Below are 20167 nucleotides of genomic sequence, written 5' to 3' on the forward strand. Positions count from 1 at the left end.
CTTGACGGCAGGAGAGCCCTCCAGCCCGGGCTGGTGACGCGGGCGCCCCATCAATTCCAGAGGTCGCCCACTCCCCGGGTGCCCGGGCCGTGGCCCCCAGGGATCCCGAGGACCCCCCCCCCGGCGGGGCGGGGCGGGAGCGGCAGCGGGTCGGTGCGTCCGCCGGTCCCCGGCAGCGCTGCGAGACTGAGCCGCTCTGGCTGCGCGCCCAGCCCCGCGCCCCCTGGCTCTGCGCCAGGCCGGCGGGCGTGCGCCCGGCGCGCAGCACTGCAGCGCTGGTCATATGAGCAGAAATGATGAGAAAAGCACTTTTTAATCTTTTCGCACTTGCTCTGCGCGCTCAAACAGTTGCAGGATGTCGATGACAGACTTGCTCAGCGCTGAGGACATCAAGAAGGCAGTGGGGGCCTTTACCGGTGAGCAGCGCGCTCCCCTCCCCAGCCCTCTCCCCTGATCCACCACCCTGGCCCTGCACCCCCCGGGTCGAGGGGCTAAAAAATCCTCCGGAGCGCTCCTCTGCCCAAGCATCCTGCGGGAAGCTGGCTGGACGGAGCAGGGGGTTCCTCGGCATTTCCCAACTCCTCTCGGGCTGGACTTGGCGCAGGGAGCCGGTGGGGAGGCCGGGTGGTGCTCTGCCGGACAATGGAAACTTGCTGGTGCCAAAGACAGGGGGCCGTGCTGCGAGGACTCGGGGTCCCGACAAAGGGCAAACACCGGGGTCCAAAGCGGACCTTCCAGGTCCTTGTGGGCGCTTGATACTTCCCCTTTAAGGCACTTGGAGGGGCGCGGGTGCGCACATCTTCTCTCCAAGCAGCCCCTTTCGGCGGAGACCCCCTTCAGAACGGGACTCTACTTGGCTGGCGGTGGTTGGCTCCTTTGCAGTCCAAGCCCCTCTCTGGGGCCCAGGGCATTCCCCCCCACACACACACCCGCCCCCCCCCACCCCACCACCAGCACCAAGGACCCGCAAGTGATCGAGGCAAGCGATCGAGCGTTCCAGCGATCGAATGGGGTGACCTTCCCGCAACTGGCATTGTTTCTTCCCAACCCTGCCGGGGGCATCCTCAGCGCTTGCAACTTCCAGCCTCCATAGGTTGCCCAGGTTGGGGGGCGGGCAGTCTAACCTCTCTGAGCTGCCTTGGACTTGAGCACTTAGCTGCCTACCTGCTTCTTCCCTCTGCTCTCCTAGCTGGGGAAACTGAGGCTGGGAGGAGACCAGAAACTTGCCCAAGGTCACCTAGAACAGAAGGGGGATTAGAACTAAGGTCACCTCCAGATCTTGGTCCCCCTCCTTAGTGTCAGAGGTGGACAGGGGACCTGTCCTTCCCTCAGCTCAAGGCTGAGGGGAAAACACGACTTTCAACAGGACCCCTCCCTCCCTGCCACACCGAAACTACTCTGATTGTAACCTTTCCCGGTGTTCCTGAAAGGGAGCTTAGCACACAGAAAATTGGAGAAGAGGCATCCCATTTCCTTTTTGCTTGGCATCCCCCTCCTCAGGGTATGCAGAAGTTCTGGGAGACTACCCTTCCAGGGGAGCTGGGATAACCTACCCAAGATTCCTTGACCAACCTTGTTCCCTCTGAAAAGAAACTTAACTGGGAGTTCCTGGGGAGCCTTCCAACATGCCCCCAACTCCCGCCAGAATTGATATCTGTGGCAAAGCCAGGGTTTCTGGGTCCTCCCCCTCCTCTTCCCCCTGTATGACCTTGAGAGAAACTTGTCTTCCCTGTGTTGGTCGATTTTCTGGCAATACAATCTGTGGCTGAGAAAAAAGTCAGCCCCCCCCCACCCCGACATACACACACCATGTTCATACCACCTCCAAATCCCCAGCCCATCCCCATTCAGCCAACACCCAAAAGCCTTCATGGAAGCCAGGAAGCTGCTCTGCCTTCAAAGACTATCCTGCTCCCAGTGAAGGGCACAGCAGAGTGGTCTACCTTTGTACCTCTAGCTGCGTGACCTTGGGCCAAGCACTATCCATCCATCCGCACTGGTCTGGGCTCCTTCAGCCCTCCCAGACAGGAGCATCCCTCCATCCCCTAGCACTGGCCCAGTTTGCTCAAATCAACAAATACTGCTATACCCCCTGTCCTCCTGCCCTTTCCTACTGCCCCTCCTGCCCTTCCCTACCACCCCGCCTTTGTCTTCATTTTAACCAGACCCTCTCCACCCTGCCCCCACAGCTGTCGACTCCTTCGACCACAAAAAGTTCTTCCAAATGGTCGGCCTGAAGAAGAAGAGCCCGGATGATGTAAAGAAGGTGTTCCACATCCTGGATAAAGACAAGAGCGGCTTCATTGAGGAGGATGAGCTGGGGTAAACTGAGGCCTGCAGGGACTGCCCAGCCTGAGAGGGTGTGGGGGTTGGGACTCTGGCTCCTGAGGGCCCATCAGATCTGCCCCTTCTCTCTGCACATTTGGCAGAAAATATCTGTGCTTCACCACTGTTGTTTCCGGAAGAATGAAATCGGCAGCAGAAAGTGCAACTAACTAGGTTAAATTATAGCCACTTAATATTGCTAATGGAATGAGGCTACTTAATAATTAAACACACAGGAAGAGGCAGGTTTTCTGGATGCCTAATGTCATGTGCAAGACAGGGAGCGCTAGCTGGAGTATTTATTTCATTGATTCTTCATTTGCCTCAAAGGCACCCTCCACCATCCTGCAGACCGCACCCCCCCGCCCCCACTTCTGTACCAGCACAGCTAAAGCAGTGTCTGGACAAGTGGGGGATGCAGAACCAACTCTGAGATTCAGAAGTCCTGAGAACAAAGCGGAGGAGGGGAAGATTATGACTAGGAAAATGCACCTGGCTCATGTCTCCCCACCCAGCTGTGCCTTACATCACTCTCTGGCCAAGATGGCCTTGAATTTCGTCCTAAAGAGAAGGGGGAGGGTGTGGAGAGAGATCTTTCCGTAGGAACCTCCCTACCCATCAGTCTCACCCCAAATCATTTTGCAAGGATACCCTTTGTCTAGAACCTTCTCCTTCTACCTACTCACACACACACATATACACACTGACTTCTACTTGTCCTCCAGGCATCACCTTCTCCAGGAAGCCTCCCTGGTTTTCCCCCTCATCCCAGGTGGGATGGATGCATCCTCTGAGCACCCTTCTCTACCCCCATCAGTGTATCCATCACCCTGTGTGGTCTCTCTCTGAGCACTCCACCTCCTCCTCATTTTTTTGGGTGGCTTCCTTCTCTGTGGCCCCCCATTTCCAGCAATGCCCCAGCACAGAGAAGACACTTTTGCATTTGTGGGGTTGGCTGAAAAAAATAGCAAATGCAGGTGCCCTGCCTGGAGTGAGGTCCCGCCTTTTGCCGAGGACGGCCTGTCCTTCCCTGCACACCCACCCGTTAAAGCACAGCCACAGCCCAGGCAGCCTGGCGCAGCACAGTTGCTGCATGCCTGCTGCCGGCTGCCTCTCCCAGTTGCCCGCTGCCGCTGCACAGGTGCCCGCCCGCCATCCGGACACTGTTCCTGCAAGGTGACCTCCACATGACTCCCTCCCCGGCTTTTCTCCCCAGATTCATCCTGAAGGGCTTCTCCCCAGATGCCAGAGACCTGTCTGCGAAAGAAACCAAGACACTGATGGCCGCTGGAGACAAGGATGGAGACGGCAAGATTGGGGTGGATGGTAAGTAGCCATGACCTGGGACCAGAGCACATCGTGGATCTCAGGATGTTCGGATGCTAAGAGTTTGGAGCTATCTCTGTCACATGAGAGGGACAGGAGGGGTCTCCCACTCCCCAGGATTAGAAGGAAAAGGCAATGCATTAGGCCGAGAGCTCTAGCCAGGTTACACACGCAAAATACCTGGTACATTTTTTTTTTTTTTCTGAATTTGAACAACCCGAAAGGAACAGATTCTTTTCCCCTCCCTACTATGTAAGGAATCAAGGAGAATTTGGAATTTTCCCTGAACTTTGCCTGCACTTTCACCTGGATTCTAGTACTGGCTCTGCCCAACTGGCTGTGTGACCTTGGGCCGTCCCTGTCCTTCTCTGGTCCTCAGTCTCCCAACCGTAACCTGAGGAGATGAGGCCAAATGATCCCTAAGGACCCTATCTTTCTCAAATTCCAGGGATGGAAATTCCTTATCTTCTATCATCCTCAGCATCTTGTCCTGGTATCCTGTAACTTCGGGTTTCAAAAACCTGTTTGGGCTTCACCCAAATATACCCGTCCCGCATTGTAGGAAAGCCAGGAAAAACAGCCAGCTGGCAATCACCTGGGAATCAGGAAAAGGAGTATTGAACCCTGCCTTGCTTTTGGGGCTTTGCTCTCAGAACAGAGGAGGGCCTGGCGGTCCACCATCCCGCATCCTTCTCCGTTCAGAACGAATATTCACAGAATTCACAGAACACACCCCAGCAGCGTTATCTTTCTTAGCATCCCAACAGCCTTGAGAATGATCTCGATTTTGCAGGTGGGGAAACTGAGGCAGGGGTGCTTAGCCTGTTCAAAGAGGTAGGACAGAAGTAAGTGATCCGGGATTTGGAATAACCCTTTCCAGCAAGTTGTGTCTCATCTTGTAATCATCCATCCTGTCAACCTAAGAGAAAACTGTGTATGGGCGCTTGGCCTCATGGGCTCAAATCCCTACCACTTTCTGGCTGTGTGACTTTGGGCAACTCCAGTAACTATTCTGGGCTTCAGTTGTCTCATCTCTGAACTGAGGACAATGATAGTCCTTCTCCCATGGAACTGTCGTGAGCATTAGATGTGTTAATGTGTAAAGGGTTTAGAATAGTGTCTGGCAGGAGTCAGTGCTATATATGTGTTTGTTACCTAAATTTTTAAAAATAGGGACTAGGTTGTCTTCATCCTTTTAGATTCAGTATAGAGCCCACATCTCCCCCAAAGCAGGCACTTAGTAAACATCTGTTGCCTGAGTGTAAAGACCAGCCCTCCAGGCTCTGCTTCCTCTCTGGACTTCCCCAGCTATGACCTTGGCCTGGCCCCTCTCTACAACCCAGTTCCAGTGCCCAGCAAGTGAGGTGCACGGTTTAATCCCAAGACTTGGTTGGGCTCATCGTGAAAATTAAGTGGCTATCGACACAAAATTGCTCTGGAAAAGTTGAAAGGATTCTGAATGTGGGTGTACATGATTAAAGCATTATGCCCGAGACGAAAATGGAGAAACTTGGGCAAGGACAGGAGAACGAGTCCCCTGGCATCCCAGTGTCAGCTGTCTCTCCTGCGGCTGCGAAGGAGGGAGGTGATTTTAAAGGAGTCGAAGCAGAAAGTGCTGGAGAGATATGGGTGGCTGGTCTTGGCGGGTCCGGTGAGTGGCGAGTGGCACATCTCCCCATGCCCCTTCCTGAGACAGCTCCACCTGGGAATGGGGTTCTCACCGGGACCCCAACCCAAACCTCCAGACCTGCTTCCCCTTTTTATTGGCAGCCAGTAGGTCGGAGCTGGGCAGGAAGCAGTAGGCGGGGTCTTCATGGATGGCTGCTGCTACCAACCTACATGATAAAGGAAAACCAGGCCATACCCTAGGCTGCTTCCCTCCCCCTCCCTCCCTGCCCATCTCCAGTCTTAAAGAGCTAACTCAACTCTTCCAACAGATCCAACAGACGTTTCCTGAGTAGCAAGCCAGTGCCAGGCTGTCAGGGAGGGAAAGATGAATTCAACCCTCTTCCCAGAGGCCCTGTTTCCTGGCTGGGTGCCCCAGAGCAGAGGCTCAGCAGCCCTGAGCCCCAGTTGCTCATCGATGAGCTGGGCATGACAACAGATGGCTCTCGGGCATCTGTGAGGTTCCATGACCCAAAGCATGTTAAGCGCAGCCAGCGTCCAGCACATTGCAAGTTCTCGGCCAGCAGCGGCTTCGATGCTATTTCTATCCTAGCGGCAAGGTGCTTACAGTTCCATGTATATGCGCGCAAAGGAACGCCAACACCTAGGGGGTGCGGAGGAGCCTTCTGGAGAGGGCAAGACGGCAGTGTGGAGGCATATGGGAGGCTGAGGACAGGAAGCTGCTGGCCGGAGGAGGGGGGCTGGGGGTGTTCCTGGGAGAGCTCGGGGCAAGGTGTTGGTTTCAGCAAAGGCACAAGGCTGGGAGGTTTGGGATGTCTAGAAACGGGCAAGAAGGTTGTTTGGCTGGAGGTGGAAAAAGAGACTTGTTAGCAGTGTGGTGACGCGTGCCGAACCCTGCCCGAGCGTCGCCTAGGACGGAGGTCGGAGGGGCTGATGCAGAAGGAGCAGCGTCAGCGCCCCAGGCACACTGGATGCAAACCCAGGGGTGTCTGCCAGCGCTTCCCAGCTCAGGATGACCTGATGGGTGGTCTGGGGGTCAGGGCAGAATGAAACAGGATGGGGCAGGAGAAGAAACGGGCTGGGGGGGGGGGTGGTGGCGCAGATCCCCAGAGTCAGCAGGGCCCCATGTGGTACACTTTTGAGAATGGAAGATTCAGATACCTCCCCTCCTCACCTCCACCCCAAACATGGTACTTTTCCTGGAGGGTGCCGGGAAGGATGGGGTGACAATGCCTGGTAGGCAGTGAGATGGGAGGCAGAGGACTTTGCAGTCCCCTGGAAAGTTCTGTTTCAGCCACGATGCTTTCCTGCCTGTTTCCTGTAAAGGCAAAGTGTTCTGAGCCCTGCCCAGCAGCAGGAGGATGCTTTCAACTCCTGGTGGGACCCGAGGCAAGTCACGGAGCCCCATCTGGCCTTCAGATGCCTGATCTTTACAATCAGGAGCCAGTCACTGGGGTCCCTGCCAGGTCTGGGATTCCAACAGATGCCCCAGCAAATAAACCTCTAGGCAGAGGACCAGCTGAGCCCGCGGCCATCTCGCATAATGAGAGCAAGAACATCTAACTCACGGAGCACTTACTGTGTGTCAGGCACCGTGCTCAGCATTTTACCCCCCGATCTTCCCAGCTGTCTCTGAAATGGATACTATTACTATCCTCCTTTTATAGATGAGGACAGCGAGGCTCGAGGCTTGGAGAGGCTAGGGCTTTGCCTAAACCTCATGTCTTGGAAGAGGCAAGGTCAGGATCTGAGCTCACGTGTGCTGGATCGAAGCACGTGCCCTGTGCGTGCTCCGGTCATTCATGGAGTTCAGCGAGCACCTACCCTAAGATGATTTTATGTACTGACTTATTGCCTGCTTCTCTCTCCCCCGCTGCGATGCCAGGTCCACAAAAGCAGGAATTTTGTCTTGTTCCGTTCTGACCCCACCACCTAGAATAGGACCTGGCACACAGAAGGGGCACAAGGAGTTTGCTGAATGAAAGAATGAATGAATGAATGAATGAATACGTGGCCAGCTCTGGGGCTGCAGTGATGAGAAAGAGTGGTGTGTAGGGAGAGGTCTACAGGCAAAGGCTGGAGACCCGTGTGGGCTGGGGGCTTGCATGCAGCAGGTGCTGGGGGATTCTAGAAGCAGGACCACCTTCATCTCCCACTGTTTGCCCTCTCAAGGTGAGTGATGCTTACCAGGTCCTTGAGAACCCCAGACTGAAGGGAGGGGATAGAGAGACAGAGTTCTAATAATAACCCTTTGCATTCCCGTCTCTGGGGCAACTACTTCTAGGAAGCCCAGACTTTTTTAGATGTGGTTGATTGATTCTCGAAGTCCACCCTCGAGAGGCTGGTGCAGAGCTGGTAATGGAGAGTTTTAAGGCAGGAAAGGAGAAAGAAGCTAGACAGAGGTAGAAGCTGCCCCCAAACCCAGCCACAGTCACAAAACCAGGCACAAATAACAGGAGAGCCGGCTAAGGCAAGGGCTCCTTTTCAAGTGTTTGCCCTTCACTTTGGTGGGTCTCACACTGGAGCCAACATCAGAGTCCCTGGAGGCTTTTCACAACACACATGGCTGTGCCGGAACCCGAGTTTCTGATTCCTTACGTCTGGAGTGGGGCCCAAGTGTTCACGCTTCCACCAAATTCCTCGGTGGGGCTGGTGCCCCGGGGACCATACTCTGATCCTAGAATAATAATCCTAGAAGATGGGTGCCATCACCCTTCCCCTTCTACAATGAGGACGCCAAGGCACTGAGGGGTTCAGTGTGCAGGCCCACTCAGTCGCAGAGCCAAGAAGGAGGCTCAGAGGTCCAGCCAGGCCCCCCGGTCCCCCGCCTCTCATACAGATGTGTCCCCCGCCCGGGCTCTCCATTCGCAGTGCCCGCCCGTGTGGAACGTGCAGGCTGGCAGGACCAGCGGCTGCCGCCCGTGCGGCATGTCCTGCGCGCCAGGCACTGCGCCCCAGCCTTAGCTCATGGAGCTGGTGCAGCTGCACGCGGCTCCCAGCTGCCGCGAGATACTCCCTCAGTCCACGGACCCGCAACCCGAGACCCGGAAGTGGGGCGACTGGCCAATCAGCCAGTCACACGGCCAGTCAGCATCCGGGCTCTCCAGACCCTACACTCTGACTCCGGGTGGCCCACTGCTCCCCGCCCTGCTGCGGACGGGATCTGGACACCCCGGACACACGGACAAGAGCTGCACACCCTGTACACACACACACATACACACACACATACACACGGACAAGATCTGTACTCCCCCCCACACACACACACACTCTCTCTCTCTCACACACACACACATATACACACACAGGATCCTTGTGACTCGTTCCCCGAAACCTGATTCTGGCGATGGGTCCTGTTTCCAAGGCTTCCAGCCTATTCCAGCCCAAGAGCCTGTGGTTTACTTTTTGCTTCTGATGCTGAAAAATTTCATCATAATTATGGCTGGACCACCGCGATCTCCTCCACTCACATGCCTCAGGCCATTTGCTTTTTCTGCTTCCTTCCGGCAAAATCTGTTCTCTTTTATCCTTAAGCAGCCCACTTCATGTGTCCAGCAGGCAAGGAGTGAGGGAGTAAGCCCTTGGGCCAAAACACCTGAAGCCCGGCGGAAGATCCAACCCACAGAATGCGGTGGTGGAGACAGCCAAGCCCTTTTCTCTCCCGAGGCAACCACCTCCTCATTCCAAAGTGGGAACAAAAATGCCCACCCCACAGGGCTGTTTCTTGCATGAAGTGAGTGTTCTGGAAATTATTCCTTTCCTCCTATTTTACATGCGCGCTTTCTCTCGGAAGCCGCCTCAAAACCCCTATGGAACACCAGTCCTCGAAGGACTGGAAATGGGGTCTGAGATAGAAGACAATGACAGGGAGCGCAGGAGAGGACATCCAGCCCTCCAGCCCCGGTGGGATTTGGTTTCTGGGGAAGGCAGGAGGAGCCTATCAGAGCCAGCCGCGGTCCTGGTGGCAGAGCCCTAAGGTGTACAGCATTTTGTCCCATCTCCCTGCATCTTCACACTGGCCCCACGAGGTCGGGGAGGGGACAGAGTCTGTGATTCCCCACTGAGAGCTGTGGCAACTGAAGCCCGGTGGGGGCTGTGCCGGGGTCACACAGAAACCCTTGGCGGAACGGAACCTGTGTCTCCTGACTCTGCCACTCCCTCCGTCAGCTGCGTGGAGACATTCAGGTTATAAATGGTTCCCGGGCTTAGTGAGATGCTGGCTTGAATTCGTGAGTGGACGGACGCTCCCTCTCTCCGGCCTTTGTGCAGCTAGATATGACAGAGCAGAGGGAGAGGAAGCAGCGCTCTTAGGGACCTGCCTTCCTGGGAGGAGGAGCCATGGGGAGGAAGGAGAGAAGACATCCCCTCTCCATCCATCCCTCTCCTGCTTCCGTGGGTCAGGGCGGGAGTCAGAACCCCACCTTGGAGAGAGAGAGAGAGAGGGACGCACCCTAGGTGAGTCCTCCTGAGTTAGAATTTCCTGGCTGAGTGACTCGCGGCCTCAGTTTCCCTGTTGGTAAAGTGGGGACAAGAGAGCCAGCACAGATGGAACAGGATGACACCGAGGGCAAGGCCTGGCACAGAGGGAGCCCCCAGGACTGTTTACGCCGCTCCGCGTGGCCATCTGGCTTGACCCCAGATGACCCTGCCTTCCGTTCCCCCGGGTGGGAAAGTGATCCCTGTTTGCAGTACCAATTTATAAGGAGCCCGGCCCAGGAGCTATTTAGAGGCGAGGTGATAAACCGGGGGCCGGTGCCTCCGTCCTGGTCATCACGACAGAGGGAAGGGAAGTCGGTTCCAAGCACTGACTCAATGTCTGTCTCAGGTTCACTTGGGGCCGTCAGCATGTGCTGGTCTCACCTGTCAAGGGCTTCTAAATTTGTCCAATCCCCTCGGTGCTGGGACTGGGGCAGACCTAATTAGGCTAATTTCAGCTTCCTGTGGGAAGGGGAGGACTGAGCCCTCGCATCTCCCCGACCCTCTCTGCCCCACCCCAGGGGCCCAGGACTCTGGGTCCCCACGGAGGAACACGGGCCCTCGCATCTCCATGGGGAGCCTTGATTTAGATGCGCTCCTGCTGTGTGCCAGGCCCCCCTGAGCCTGGTGCTTCTCACTTGGTTACCTTATCTGGTCCTCTCCAGAGTCCTATCCCCATTTTACAGACTTGGAAGCTGGGAGTCAGAGGCTGAGTTTCCATGGATGGGCAAGCAGAAGGTGGGGGCCTAACTCAGTGGGTTAGACGGGGCCAGAAACTTGGGGCAGGTCAGCTGCCTGCTCTTCAGGCATCCCCCCCAACCTCTGCTGCTCACGTCCTTGTCTCCGGGATTTCTGTGCCACTTTGAAGCTCCAGCCTGCACCGGTTGGAGGGGAGCTCCAAGGGAGAGGGAACTAAAACTTACAGACCAGGCATCTTTCTGCCTTTGCTCGTTTGGCCTTCCCAACTGCTGGGCAAGCAGACGTTATCATGCCCCTTCACAAACGGGAGTGAAGTGGTGAGTGGAGGTCATCCAGCCAGGAAGAGAAGGAACAAGAATCAGACCCAGCTCCAGGTGCCAGGTGGGGACAGGAAATGGTGGCGGGGGGTGGGGGGGGTGGACGGGCCAGGGGCGGTAAAAGCTCCCGTGCAGGATAGTAAATGTCATGGTGCCGGTTGCTCGGCCTTCGTTCACTCTGTGCCGGGCAGCAGACAGGCATTTCCTAGGCTTGGTTTCACATAAGTTTAGCTATAGAAAGCTTTTTTTTTTTTTTTTAAGATTTTATTTATTTATTCAACAGAGAGATAGAGCCAGAGTACAAGCAGGGGAAGCAACAGAGGGAGAAGGAGAAGCAGACTCTCCACCGAGCAGGGAATCTGATGTGGGGCTCAATCCCAGGACTCTGGCTGGGATCATGACCCAAGCCGAAGGCAGATGCTTAACGGACTGAGCCACCCAGGCACCCCAAGTAGAAGCATCACAACAGCTACCAAATGCTGAGTGCTGGCTACGTGTCAGGCCTGGGGAAAGAGCTTTAGTGCGGGTTCCTTCGAATGAGTCAGAGAGCTCCACTTTACAGGTGGGGAAACGGAGGCACAGTATGGTGAAGTAGCTCTAGTCCAAGGTCATGGAAGCAAAAGTGGGAGTTGGGAGCTGACTCCCAGAGCCCTTGCTCCAGGCCCTGTGGGAGAGCTGGCAAGGTGTCTTCTAGACCTGACCTTGCACAGAGGAGAGCAAGACGTGAGCAGGAGGCAGAACCAAGGTCCGCACCCGGTCCCCGTTCCACATCCCAGCATCCTACCACCAATCAGGTGACCTAGACTTTGCAGGACTTTGTATGTCTGCTCATTTGTTTTTCTTTAAGGAGAAACCTAACATTTTAGAGGAGGCTCCCCCTCCCCAGAAGAGGGCTGTTTGTTAATTGGCTGATTGCTAAGAGCTCTGCCCTGAGGCACCTACGAAAGGTCCAGAAGAGGTGACTGCTGCCCTCAATTTGTCTACAAAATGCCCTGCTCCAGCTTCCGGGAGGATAAAATTAGAATGCAGTGTTCTCTGCAAAAAGCCAGGGCACGTGGCCTTTGTGACGTCCTGCCCACTTCAGAGTAGATCCCAGGGTGGGCAGAGGGGTCTGTCTTCAGAGGCTTTTGGAAACCCCACGGGTCCAAGAGACCTCCCACTCAGGCTCCAAAAGGCCTGACCTTCTGCCCCCGGAACGTCCCTTGGTTGGCATTCCTTGGGCCCCTTCGCGCTGATCGCACCAAATGCCATCATCTAGCGTGAAGGCGGTGAAATGGCTTTTTGCCGACGAGCAGCCCCAGGACCGTGATCTCTAGGGGGAGGCTTAGGGAGGTTGGTGCAGGTCGGGAAACTGTAAGGACCAACTTTCCCTCTTGACAATCTCTCCGTGAGCTGGCACAGGTAGACAGACTCATATCTCCTTTATCTCAGAGGAGTTCGCAGAGCGAACTCTGTGCCCAAGGACAGGCTACATCGGCCCTGGCCAGTTTTCCAGATTCAGTGGCAGGTTGAGAGTTCCTGCCGCGCCCAGCCTGGGACCTCAGCCCGATCAGGAACGGCCTCTCCACACTCATGCAGGGGGTGTACCCGGGACCACCGGCCAAATCGTTCCTCTGTCTCTTATTTTCTGCATGACCCTGACCCTTCACGTCTCCAAGCCTTCTGTTTCTCCATCTGCAACATGGGAATCACCGCCCGATGTGAGAATTATATGAGGCTAGTCGGAATTTGTTAAACCCCATGGAGGATTCATTCATGAGCCGTCTGTCCATCTGTCTGTCCGTCCATCCATTTGTTTATTAGCACTAGGTTCTAATCTGTTGCTAGGACAGTGGTGGACAAGCTGGGCTTCCCTGCCCTCCTGGGGTTTACATTCTAGTAAAGGGGAGACCAACAAAAGGAAGTCAGTCCATAAATAAGCTCATTTCAGAGAGTGCAAAGTATCATGAAGTAAATAAAACGGGGGTAAGGTGACAGAGTCGCGGATGGTGGGGATATTTGAGCTGGTTCATGAGTCACTCTACACCTAGGTCAAAGTAGGTCGGGAAGCTCCGGGGTAAAGAAGGGAGCCTTAAAGCAGAAGCTTGACTCACGTCTGCTCTGTGATCTTGGGCAAGCTACTTAGCTCTCGGGCCTCGGTTTCCCCATCTGTAAAATGCAGACGAAAGCATCTCTCCTCTCACGGAGGAGTCATGAGAATTTAACGAGATGTGTGTGTGTGTGTGTGTGTGTGTGTGTGTGTAATGTGTAAAACGCTTCCCATTTGGCATTCAATAAATAAGAATTCCTAAATTGTATACAAATGGACAATATTGATGAGAGACCTCTCCGAAGAACAGCCTGACTCACCGAGGGGCTATAGAGTCACAGGAGCTCCCAGCTGAGGAACCGGACACTGTGTCCCTGGCCCCTGGGAGGGATTTTTGGAGTATTCGGTGTTTGGGCTCCATCCCTGCTCCTCGCTGTTACGACTCCGCCTGTGGCCCCGTGGGTGTTCGGGACCAGCTAGAGGACCTTCTCTCTCTGCCACCTTGAGTCAATACCTAGGTCCCCACATCCAGGTCACTTGCCTTTCCTGCCCTCAGGGACAGCCTGGGAACAGCAGAGGGTGGTGTCCACTTTCCAGCTCACACCCCAGGAAGAGAAGGAGCCCGGGGACGTGTCCCTCCGCCTGGCAGGGATCCCACCCATTAATCCCGCGGTGGGAGCCTGTGTTTGGTTTGGTTGATGTTAGTTTTTTCGCTTTTTTATTTGGAAACGACGTTTGCTTTACAGAAGAGCCGTAACGACAGCACGGTGGCTTCCGTATACCCCACACGCAGCATCCCCCAGGGCTACCACTGCACGTGACCGCGGCACAGGAGGCATACAATGAGGTTGCATGGAATCAGGGGTGGGGGGCACATATGTGCTTCATTCAAAATCTGGGGAGGGCATTGCTCCCCTTAAGGAGCCCCAGTCCTTCTGGTGGCCTTTCTGAGGCCACTTCATATTCCGTTTTCACGGGTCTCTCCCAATGAATTTCTACTGCCCCCTACCTCTGCTGCCTTGACTGACACCCAGACCCACACCCAGAGAGGCACATTTCCCAGCAGACACGCCAGGCAGGGCCTGGACCCCTAACTTTCAGCTTTCTAGATGCAGTGGGGACTTGCCTGGGGCCCCACACTCTCCAGCAGGCTGGGGACACAGCTTCTCAGAGAGCATCGTGGTAGAGGGTGGCAAACTCCTCCTTGTCCTCTCTGGTCTCCTGGAGAGAAAAACAACGGGGCAAGCATTCCCTGGGCCCCCTTTACTCCAAAGAAAGGCCTCAGAAGCCCCCACTGCTTAGTGGTAGCCCCTGTGACTGTCATAGCAAGGACCCCACCATTAGGAGGAGCTCACTGGGTGGGGTGGTAGGGGGGAAGACAAGGACCTCCTGTGCACCAGCCCCTTGCTTCTGACTATCTCCCAATTCAAGAAGCAGTGCTGACTTTTCTTCCTTTTATAGATGATGACAGTGAGGCTCAGAGAGGCCAGGAGATTTGTCTGAGGTCACACAGCCCATAAGTGGTGGAGCCAGACTCAGGGCCCCAGGCCTGTTTGGAGCGCCAGCCCTATCACGCAGGTCACGAGCCCAGCAAGGCTGGGTTCTTCCTAAACCTGTCCCCTTGAGCCTGCCCCATGAAAAGCCACTGCCTGTGATCCCTTGCCCACAGTCTGCTTTCTCCTGTGGGCTCCTGCTCCCTCTCACAGGACTTCATCCGAAGCCACCTTCCTTCTGAAGTTTTGGTGACACCTTAAGTAGAGGTGCACCTCTTCTCCCCGTGGCAGTGAAGTCTCTGGGCCATTCACAAACACGCACGGTCCCTCAGTGTCGGGCTGGGAGGCAGGTGGTAGGATGAAGCAGGAAGGAGGGGAGTGGGCTCTCTCCAGAGAGACAGGATTGTGCCCCAGTGGGAGAGGCAGATAACAAATGAATAAGCAAGAACACACTCAAAAGGATTTCGAGAGTGGTAAGTGCTATATGACTAGAATAAAAACTGATGACAGCAAAAAGGATCCTAGTAGAGGAGGGTCACTGCTGTCGCTAGAGAGGTCAGAAAAGGCCCCAGGGGAGTGACATCGGAGCTGGGACCTGGTGAGTGAGAAGAAGGTAGCCGTGGGAAGTCTGAGAACACACCAGGCAGAGAGAACAGGAGGTGCAAAGATCCTGAGGTGGGAATGGGCTGGGCACACCGGAGATTCAGCCAGAAGGCCAGCAGCATGGAGCCTGTCCTGCCGAGGATTGTTTCTTCCCTGATTAGGTCAGAAGCTCCTTCAAGGCAGAGATCATCTTCGGCTCCCCTGTGTCTCCCCTTACCTGGTCGGGGCCATCCCTTTGTTCATGTAGGCAGAGTGGGATTCAGTAGAGGGACATGGGATCTCCCCCTAGTGCTGTCACCAATCTCTGACACCAATTCATATCCAATGAAGTGAGGCAGGGAGACGCTCCTGGGGCGGGAGGGGCAAACCCTGTAGAGAGACCCTGACCCCAGAGCTTGAGTCCCAGCTGAGCCCCTTAGGACCTCAGAGGCTCTGAAAAGTCACTTCTCCTCTCTGGGCCTCAGTGTTCCCTTCTGTAAAATGGGACTAGCTCCCAGTTTCCTGCAGGATGGGTAGGACTCCATGAGCCGCTGTGTGAGACAGGGCCTAGCTCATTCTGAGCACCTGCACTCCCCCACCTGTCTGACCTGCGTGGAGATGTCCCTTGTTCTGGTCTCCTCCAGAGTCTAGCTCGGCCCCCTGAGGAGGAAGAAGGCACAGCGATCCTTGCACCAAGCTGCTCACCGGAATCCCCTCTGAACCGCTAAAAGAACTCCTCCCTGACCCGGAGCCTCCTAAGTCACAAATCCTAGGGCGAGGGCCTGGCCATCTGTGTCTTCTTGGAATTCTGCTGGTGATCCTGGTAGGCAGCCGGGGAGGAACTAGACAAGGAGCTAAGGAAGAGGTCCAGGTCCCAAGAGGCTCCAACAGACCTGGGTCTAAGCCCTGGTTCTGCTCGTCACGAGCTGTGTGGCCCCATAAAGACGGCTGGACTCTGAGCCTCAGCTTCCTCATCTGTAGAATGGGAATGAAGACCACGCGCGTATCGCGAGATCATTGTCAGAGTCAGACAAGATCTTGAATATCAAGTGCTTAGAATAGCTCCTGGCGTGGGGTAACCCGTCAGATGCCTGCTGCTGTTCTCACTGTAGTTACGATTAGGAATTTGTGGGTGGCGGGAAATTATGAGCAAGAGAGGTGGCGGGCACGCTAAGAGAACACTTCTCCGGGTGGGCACCGAGGGGGATACGGACGTGGTAGATGACATCACTACACTGCACAGCTAACATGAATATAACTGTGTGTATTCACTACCTTGGAATCCAAATGTCTAAAAAGCAAAACAAAAGAGACGGTAGGCTCACCACTTCCCGTTCGTTCGTTCCTCCGTTCATTCATTCATTCATTCCTCCCCACACTCACTGATTCCATGACTCTGGGTCTGCAGCAGGTGGGAGAACCAACAGGAGGCCCTGTGCGGGGCCCAGTGGCCAGGCCGCGGCGAGTCCTCCTACGCTGTCCTCCTCTGACTCACCTCTCTGTCCTCTTCTTTTGCAGAATTCTCCTCTCTGGTGGCCGAAAGCTAAGAGGCTGTGACTGCCCCTGGTCTTCCCCCCCTCTGCCCCAAACACCCAATGTCAGCCCCTCTTGCTGCCCTCCTGCATTTCTGTTCAGTGTGTTTATGTTATTTTTTACTCCTCCCATCCCCTGTGGCCCTCAAATGACATCATTCTTCTGAAAAATGCTGGTGAAACAATAAAGGCTGAACCAATCGGATTCTGCTGCTCGGGAGGCCCCGGGTCTGGTGGGGCGTGGAGCTTGCCTTGGCTTCCCACGCCTATGCAGGGGTGGTGCAGGATTTAGACTGAAAAGATAGGATGGGAGGGAAATTTCCTGAGCCCTCCTCTGCCTGTAGTCCTGAGAATGGTTCCTTGCATGGGTTACCCATTAATCTTTGAAACTCCCATAAGGTAGGTGATGAAACTCCCACTTTACAGATGCAGAAATTAAGTCTTAGTGAGGAAAGTGATGTGTGTAAACCCATACAGCCAGAATTTATGGATGGATGGAGGGAGGGAGGAATGGACAGCCTTGAAGACTCTTTGTTACAAATGACAGAAGCCCAACCCAGAGTAACTTAAGCGAAAAAGGAAAACACACACACACACACACACACAAATTTGATTATGCCTGAATAGTCCAGGGGTAGGCCTTCAGGAACGGTTGGATCAAGGGACTCAAGTGAGATCCCTTCTTCCCACATCTCTGAGGACTGGGTTCCTTTGTGCTAGATTCATTGTCAGATGGCAAGATTCCTCCAGCAGCTCAAAGCCAGTAAAAAGAAGAACTTCTCTCTTCCGATCTCTCCATCAAGAAGACCCCAAATTTAGTTGCATCAATATCAATAGCTAATATTTATTGTGCACTTCCTTTGTGCTGAACCCTTTCCATGATTCCATCTGGACAACAACCCTATAAGTGAGGGCTATCACTGTCTCCTTTGTACAGATGAAGCAACATGGGCCCAGGGAAGCTCTATGTTTGCCCCAAATTGCTGTCTAAGTAGTGGAACCAGGGTCCTCAACTCTGGCAGCCACCTCCAGAGCCTGCTTCCCTCCCTGAACCAGTCACTGTGACCCAAAGGCTGGAGGCCCTGATTGGCACATCCCGGATGGAGCCCATCTGTGAAGACAGGTGGGCTCGGGCCCACAGAAGGTGCAGGGCCTGATACTTGGAGAGAGGTGTCCCAGCAGAAATCAGGAGTGGGGACGGCCACATTCCTGCAGGATGCCTTCTGCTTTTTCCCATGACAGCCTTGGGAAGGGAACTGGTGTGTTCTCTTCTCTTATGTCAGGTTTCCAGACCCCGTACCCAGCTTGTTACCGGACCCTGCCCCTGGGCCCTGCCCTGTCGTCTTGGGAGGGGCTAGCAGGGAAGGCCCTCACTGAGGGCAAGGCCAGGGCAGGGGGCCCCCTCCGGGCTCAGGCTGAGGGGCGGGGACGGACAGGCCACCACCTACCGCGCAGAGTCAGCTGACTCAGGCTTCGGAGGGGACTCGGGACCAGAGCTAGGAAGTGGGCCAAAGCAGCCAGGTCCGAAGGGCCACCCCTCCAGGGGCCCAACCAGGTGTGCTCCAAGGGGGCAGGTAGGCCCAACATGGGAGCTGAGGGCGGGGGAAGATGAAGAGGGGCCGTGTGCCGGGCGGGCCGTGTGTCATGCAGGAGTCAGGGCCAGGCTGGGGAGCTGCGGCAACTCCCCGGAAGCCAGAGCAGGGCCGTGCGAGAAGGACAGGCAGGTCAGGAGCAGTGCCGCCCACTGCAGCCCACTGGCCTGAGGTGGCTTTCAGTGCTTCTCACCGCACACGCGAGTGACAGCCCACACATCACAGTTCGGACTCAGGGCAGCACGTGGCCCCGCAGCCAAGCAAGTCTGAAAGCGGGTCTGTTCGACCTCTAAGGGGACACAGGACATTGGCTCGAGGGCCCTCCATTCGGAAAGGATTTTTTGTCTGGGGATGTGGGCAGGACCAGGAGGAAATGGCTTCTCTGACTGGAGGGCACATTTTGGGGGGGGCGGGGTAGGGAGTACAGTGGCGTTGGTGGGGGGGGGGTGATGACAAGTGACACCACACCGGCCAGCAGTCACCAAGCCTCCTCTTGCCTCCTGTTACACAGCTCGTGATTTCGTCCAGCCCCTCACCCTTGCCACCACTGCCTGAAGCCAAGCCTGGTCACAGGGTCGGGCAGGGGTCCCTCCACCAAGCCCTGCCCCCAGGGTCTCACATTCGTGAAAAGCCTCCAGTTCAAACCTGGGGCCTCTCTCCTAATGAGGCCATACGCCCTGTCACTGTTTATAACTCGGGCTGGGACCCTTACCACCTGGAACTCAGCTGGCTCTAAGCCAGCTCTCAGAGCTGCTGGTGGCGGCTCCCCTGTCCCCTGGCCCGCCGCAGTGGCTTCCTAGGCCGTGTCCTGGCCTCTGCTCCCTTCCCCAATCCATGACCATTCTTTCTGAAACAGATCAAATCATACTGTTCTGCCTCAAACTGCCCTGGGACTGCCCCATTCACAGACTAGGACCCCGAATCCAAGCCCAGCCTTCCCTGCCCAAATACAGCTCCCCCCCCCACCCCTTCCCCATCTCTGCCTTCTCCCTCAGTCCTCCACTGCTCCCTACCAAGCTGCCCCCTCAGCCTAGACCCTTCTGCCCTTCCCGCCACTCTCCCTGCCTCAGTCTTATTCCTTTTGGGAACCCCCCTCCTCCGGGTGGACACCCCAGCCGGGGCTGGAGGATCTGAACTTCTGCTGCAGGTGAAATGGGGAAAACAGGTACGGTACCTAATTCACACCCACGTCTCCCAGAGATCATAAGATGCCCAGGGCCATGTCCATGGGGTTCCTGGCTGGATTCTAGGGCCTACGACACAAAAAGGTGCCATGATGCCGATGTGGCCACAGACGCCAGACGTGGCCAATACCGGCTGAAGACCACAAGTGCAGAGCAGAACAGGGACCGGACCCCAGCCTCCTGCTTCCCCACCCTGCCTCAGGGTCTCCCCCATAAAGACCTTCCTCCCCAGCAAGGAGAGGGGCACAGAGGACAGATGTCCTCCTAGCCCAGCACCCGCCAGCCTCCAGCCAGAGTCACACTGACGCCTGGTCACCACCCTCTTTGTTTGCCCATAGGCTCAAAGTAACTCCACCTCCGTTTCTTCCTGTTTTGCTCAGACCTTATCTCCATCTCACTTCTGTCCTGGAGAGGCTGGGGACTTGGAGGGAGGGAGTTTGGGACTGGGAGAAGGAGCCTGACTGGCCTTTGATAAGAGCTGGGAGCAGCCAGCATGCGGGCCAAGGGCTGAATGATGGATTGAATGTCCTAGAGCTTGGAGAACACGCAGATAAGGGAGAAGAGGGAGCCGGAAGGGTCAGAGGTGGGGAGGCAGGGTGGGAAAAGTCGGGGCCTCAGACTATCCCCTCTTCCAGCCATGGATTTGGCTGGACCGAGCCGCCTTCCAAATCTGCCTCTTCCTCCTCTGAACACCTACGATGTGCCAGATGTTTTGTAAATACACCTCTTAATCACCACCAGAACCCTCCAAGGAAGGGAGCAATTTCTATTTTACAGGTGAAAAAAAGAGAACTTGCCCAAATCACACAACTAATAAAACCGTAAACAACAAACAGTGACGCGCACAGTCAACGAGTAATTTTTGCTTGCCTGACTTGTAGCCAACCCAGCTGAGCGTTTTAGAAGCATCACCTCATGGGATCATCACAGTAACTACTGGACCTCTTTCAAAAGTTTGGCCTCCTCTGGCTCTGCCTGCCCGA

At 55.5% G+C, this 20167-nt stretch overlaps 1 protein-coding gene across 1 annotated transcript; it reads left to right on the forward strand.

Annotated features, from left to right (window-relative positions):
- Nucleotides 1–294: 294 nt before the first annotated feature.
- PVALB (parvalbumin) lies at nt 295–16613 on the forward strand. The gene is made up of 4 exons (XM_044228234.1): nt 295–416; nt 2190–2322; nt 3542–3651; nt 16395–16613. The coding sequence occupies exons 1-4, from the start codon at nt 356–358 to the stop codon at nt 16421–16423; spliced, it is 333 nt and encodes a 110-aa protein (XP_044084169.1). The 5' UTR covers nt 295–355; the 3' UTR covers nt 16424–16613.
- Nucleotides 16614–20167: the final 3554 nt, after the last annotated feature.

The sequence above is a fragment of the Neovison vison genome, chromosome 12 (genome assembly GCF_020171115.1).
Source record: "Neovison vison isolate M4711 chromosome 12, ASM_NN_V1, whole genome shotgun sequence".
Classification (NCBI taxonomy): Eukaryota; Metazoa; Chordata; class Mammalia; order Carnivora; family Mustelidae; genus Neogale; species Neogale vison.

Excerpts from the sequence above, each read along its gene's own strand:
- PVALB (XM_044228234.1), top strand. The coding sequence starts at position 356 with ATGTCGATGACAGACTTGCTCAGCGCTGAGGACATCAAGAAGGCAGTG. Across the intron at positions 417-2,189 it reads GGCAGTGGGGGCCTTTACCG|CTGTCGACTCCTTCGACCAC; the intron begins GTGAGCAGCGCG and ends CTGCCCCCACAG. Across the intron at positions 2,323-3,541 it reads ATTGAGGAGGATGAGCTGGG|ATTCATCCTGAAGGGCTTCT; the intron begins GTAAACTGAGGC and ends TTTTCTCCCCAG.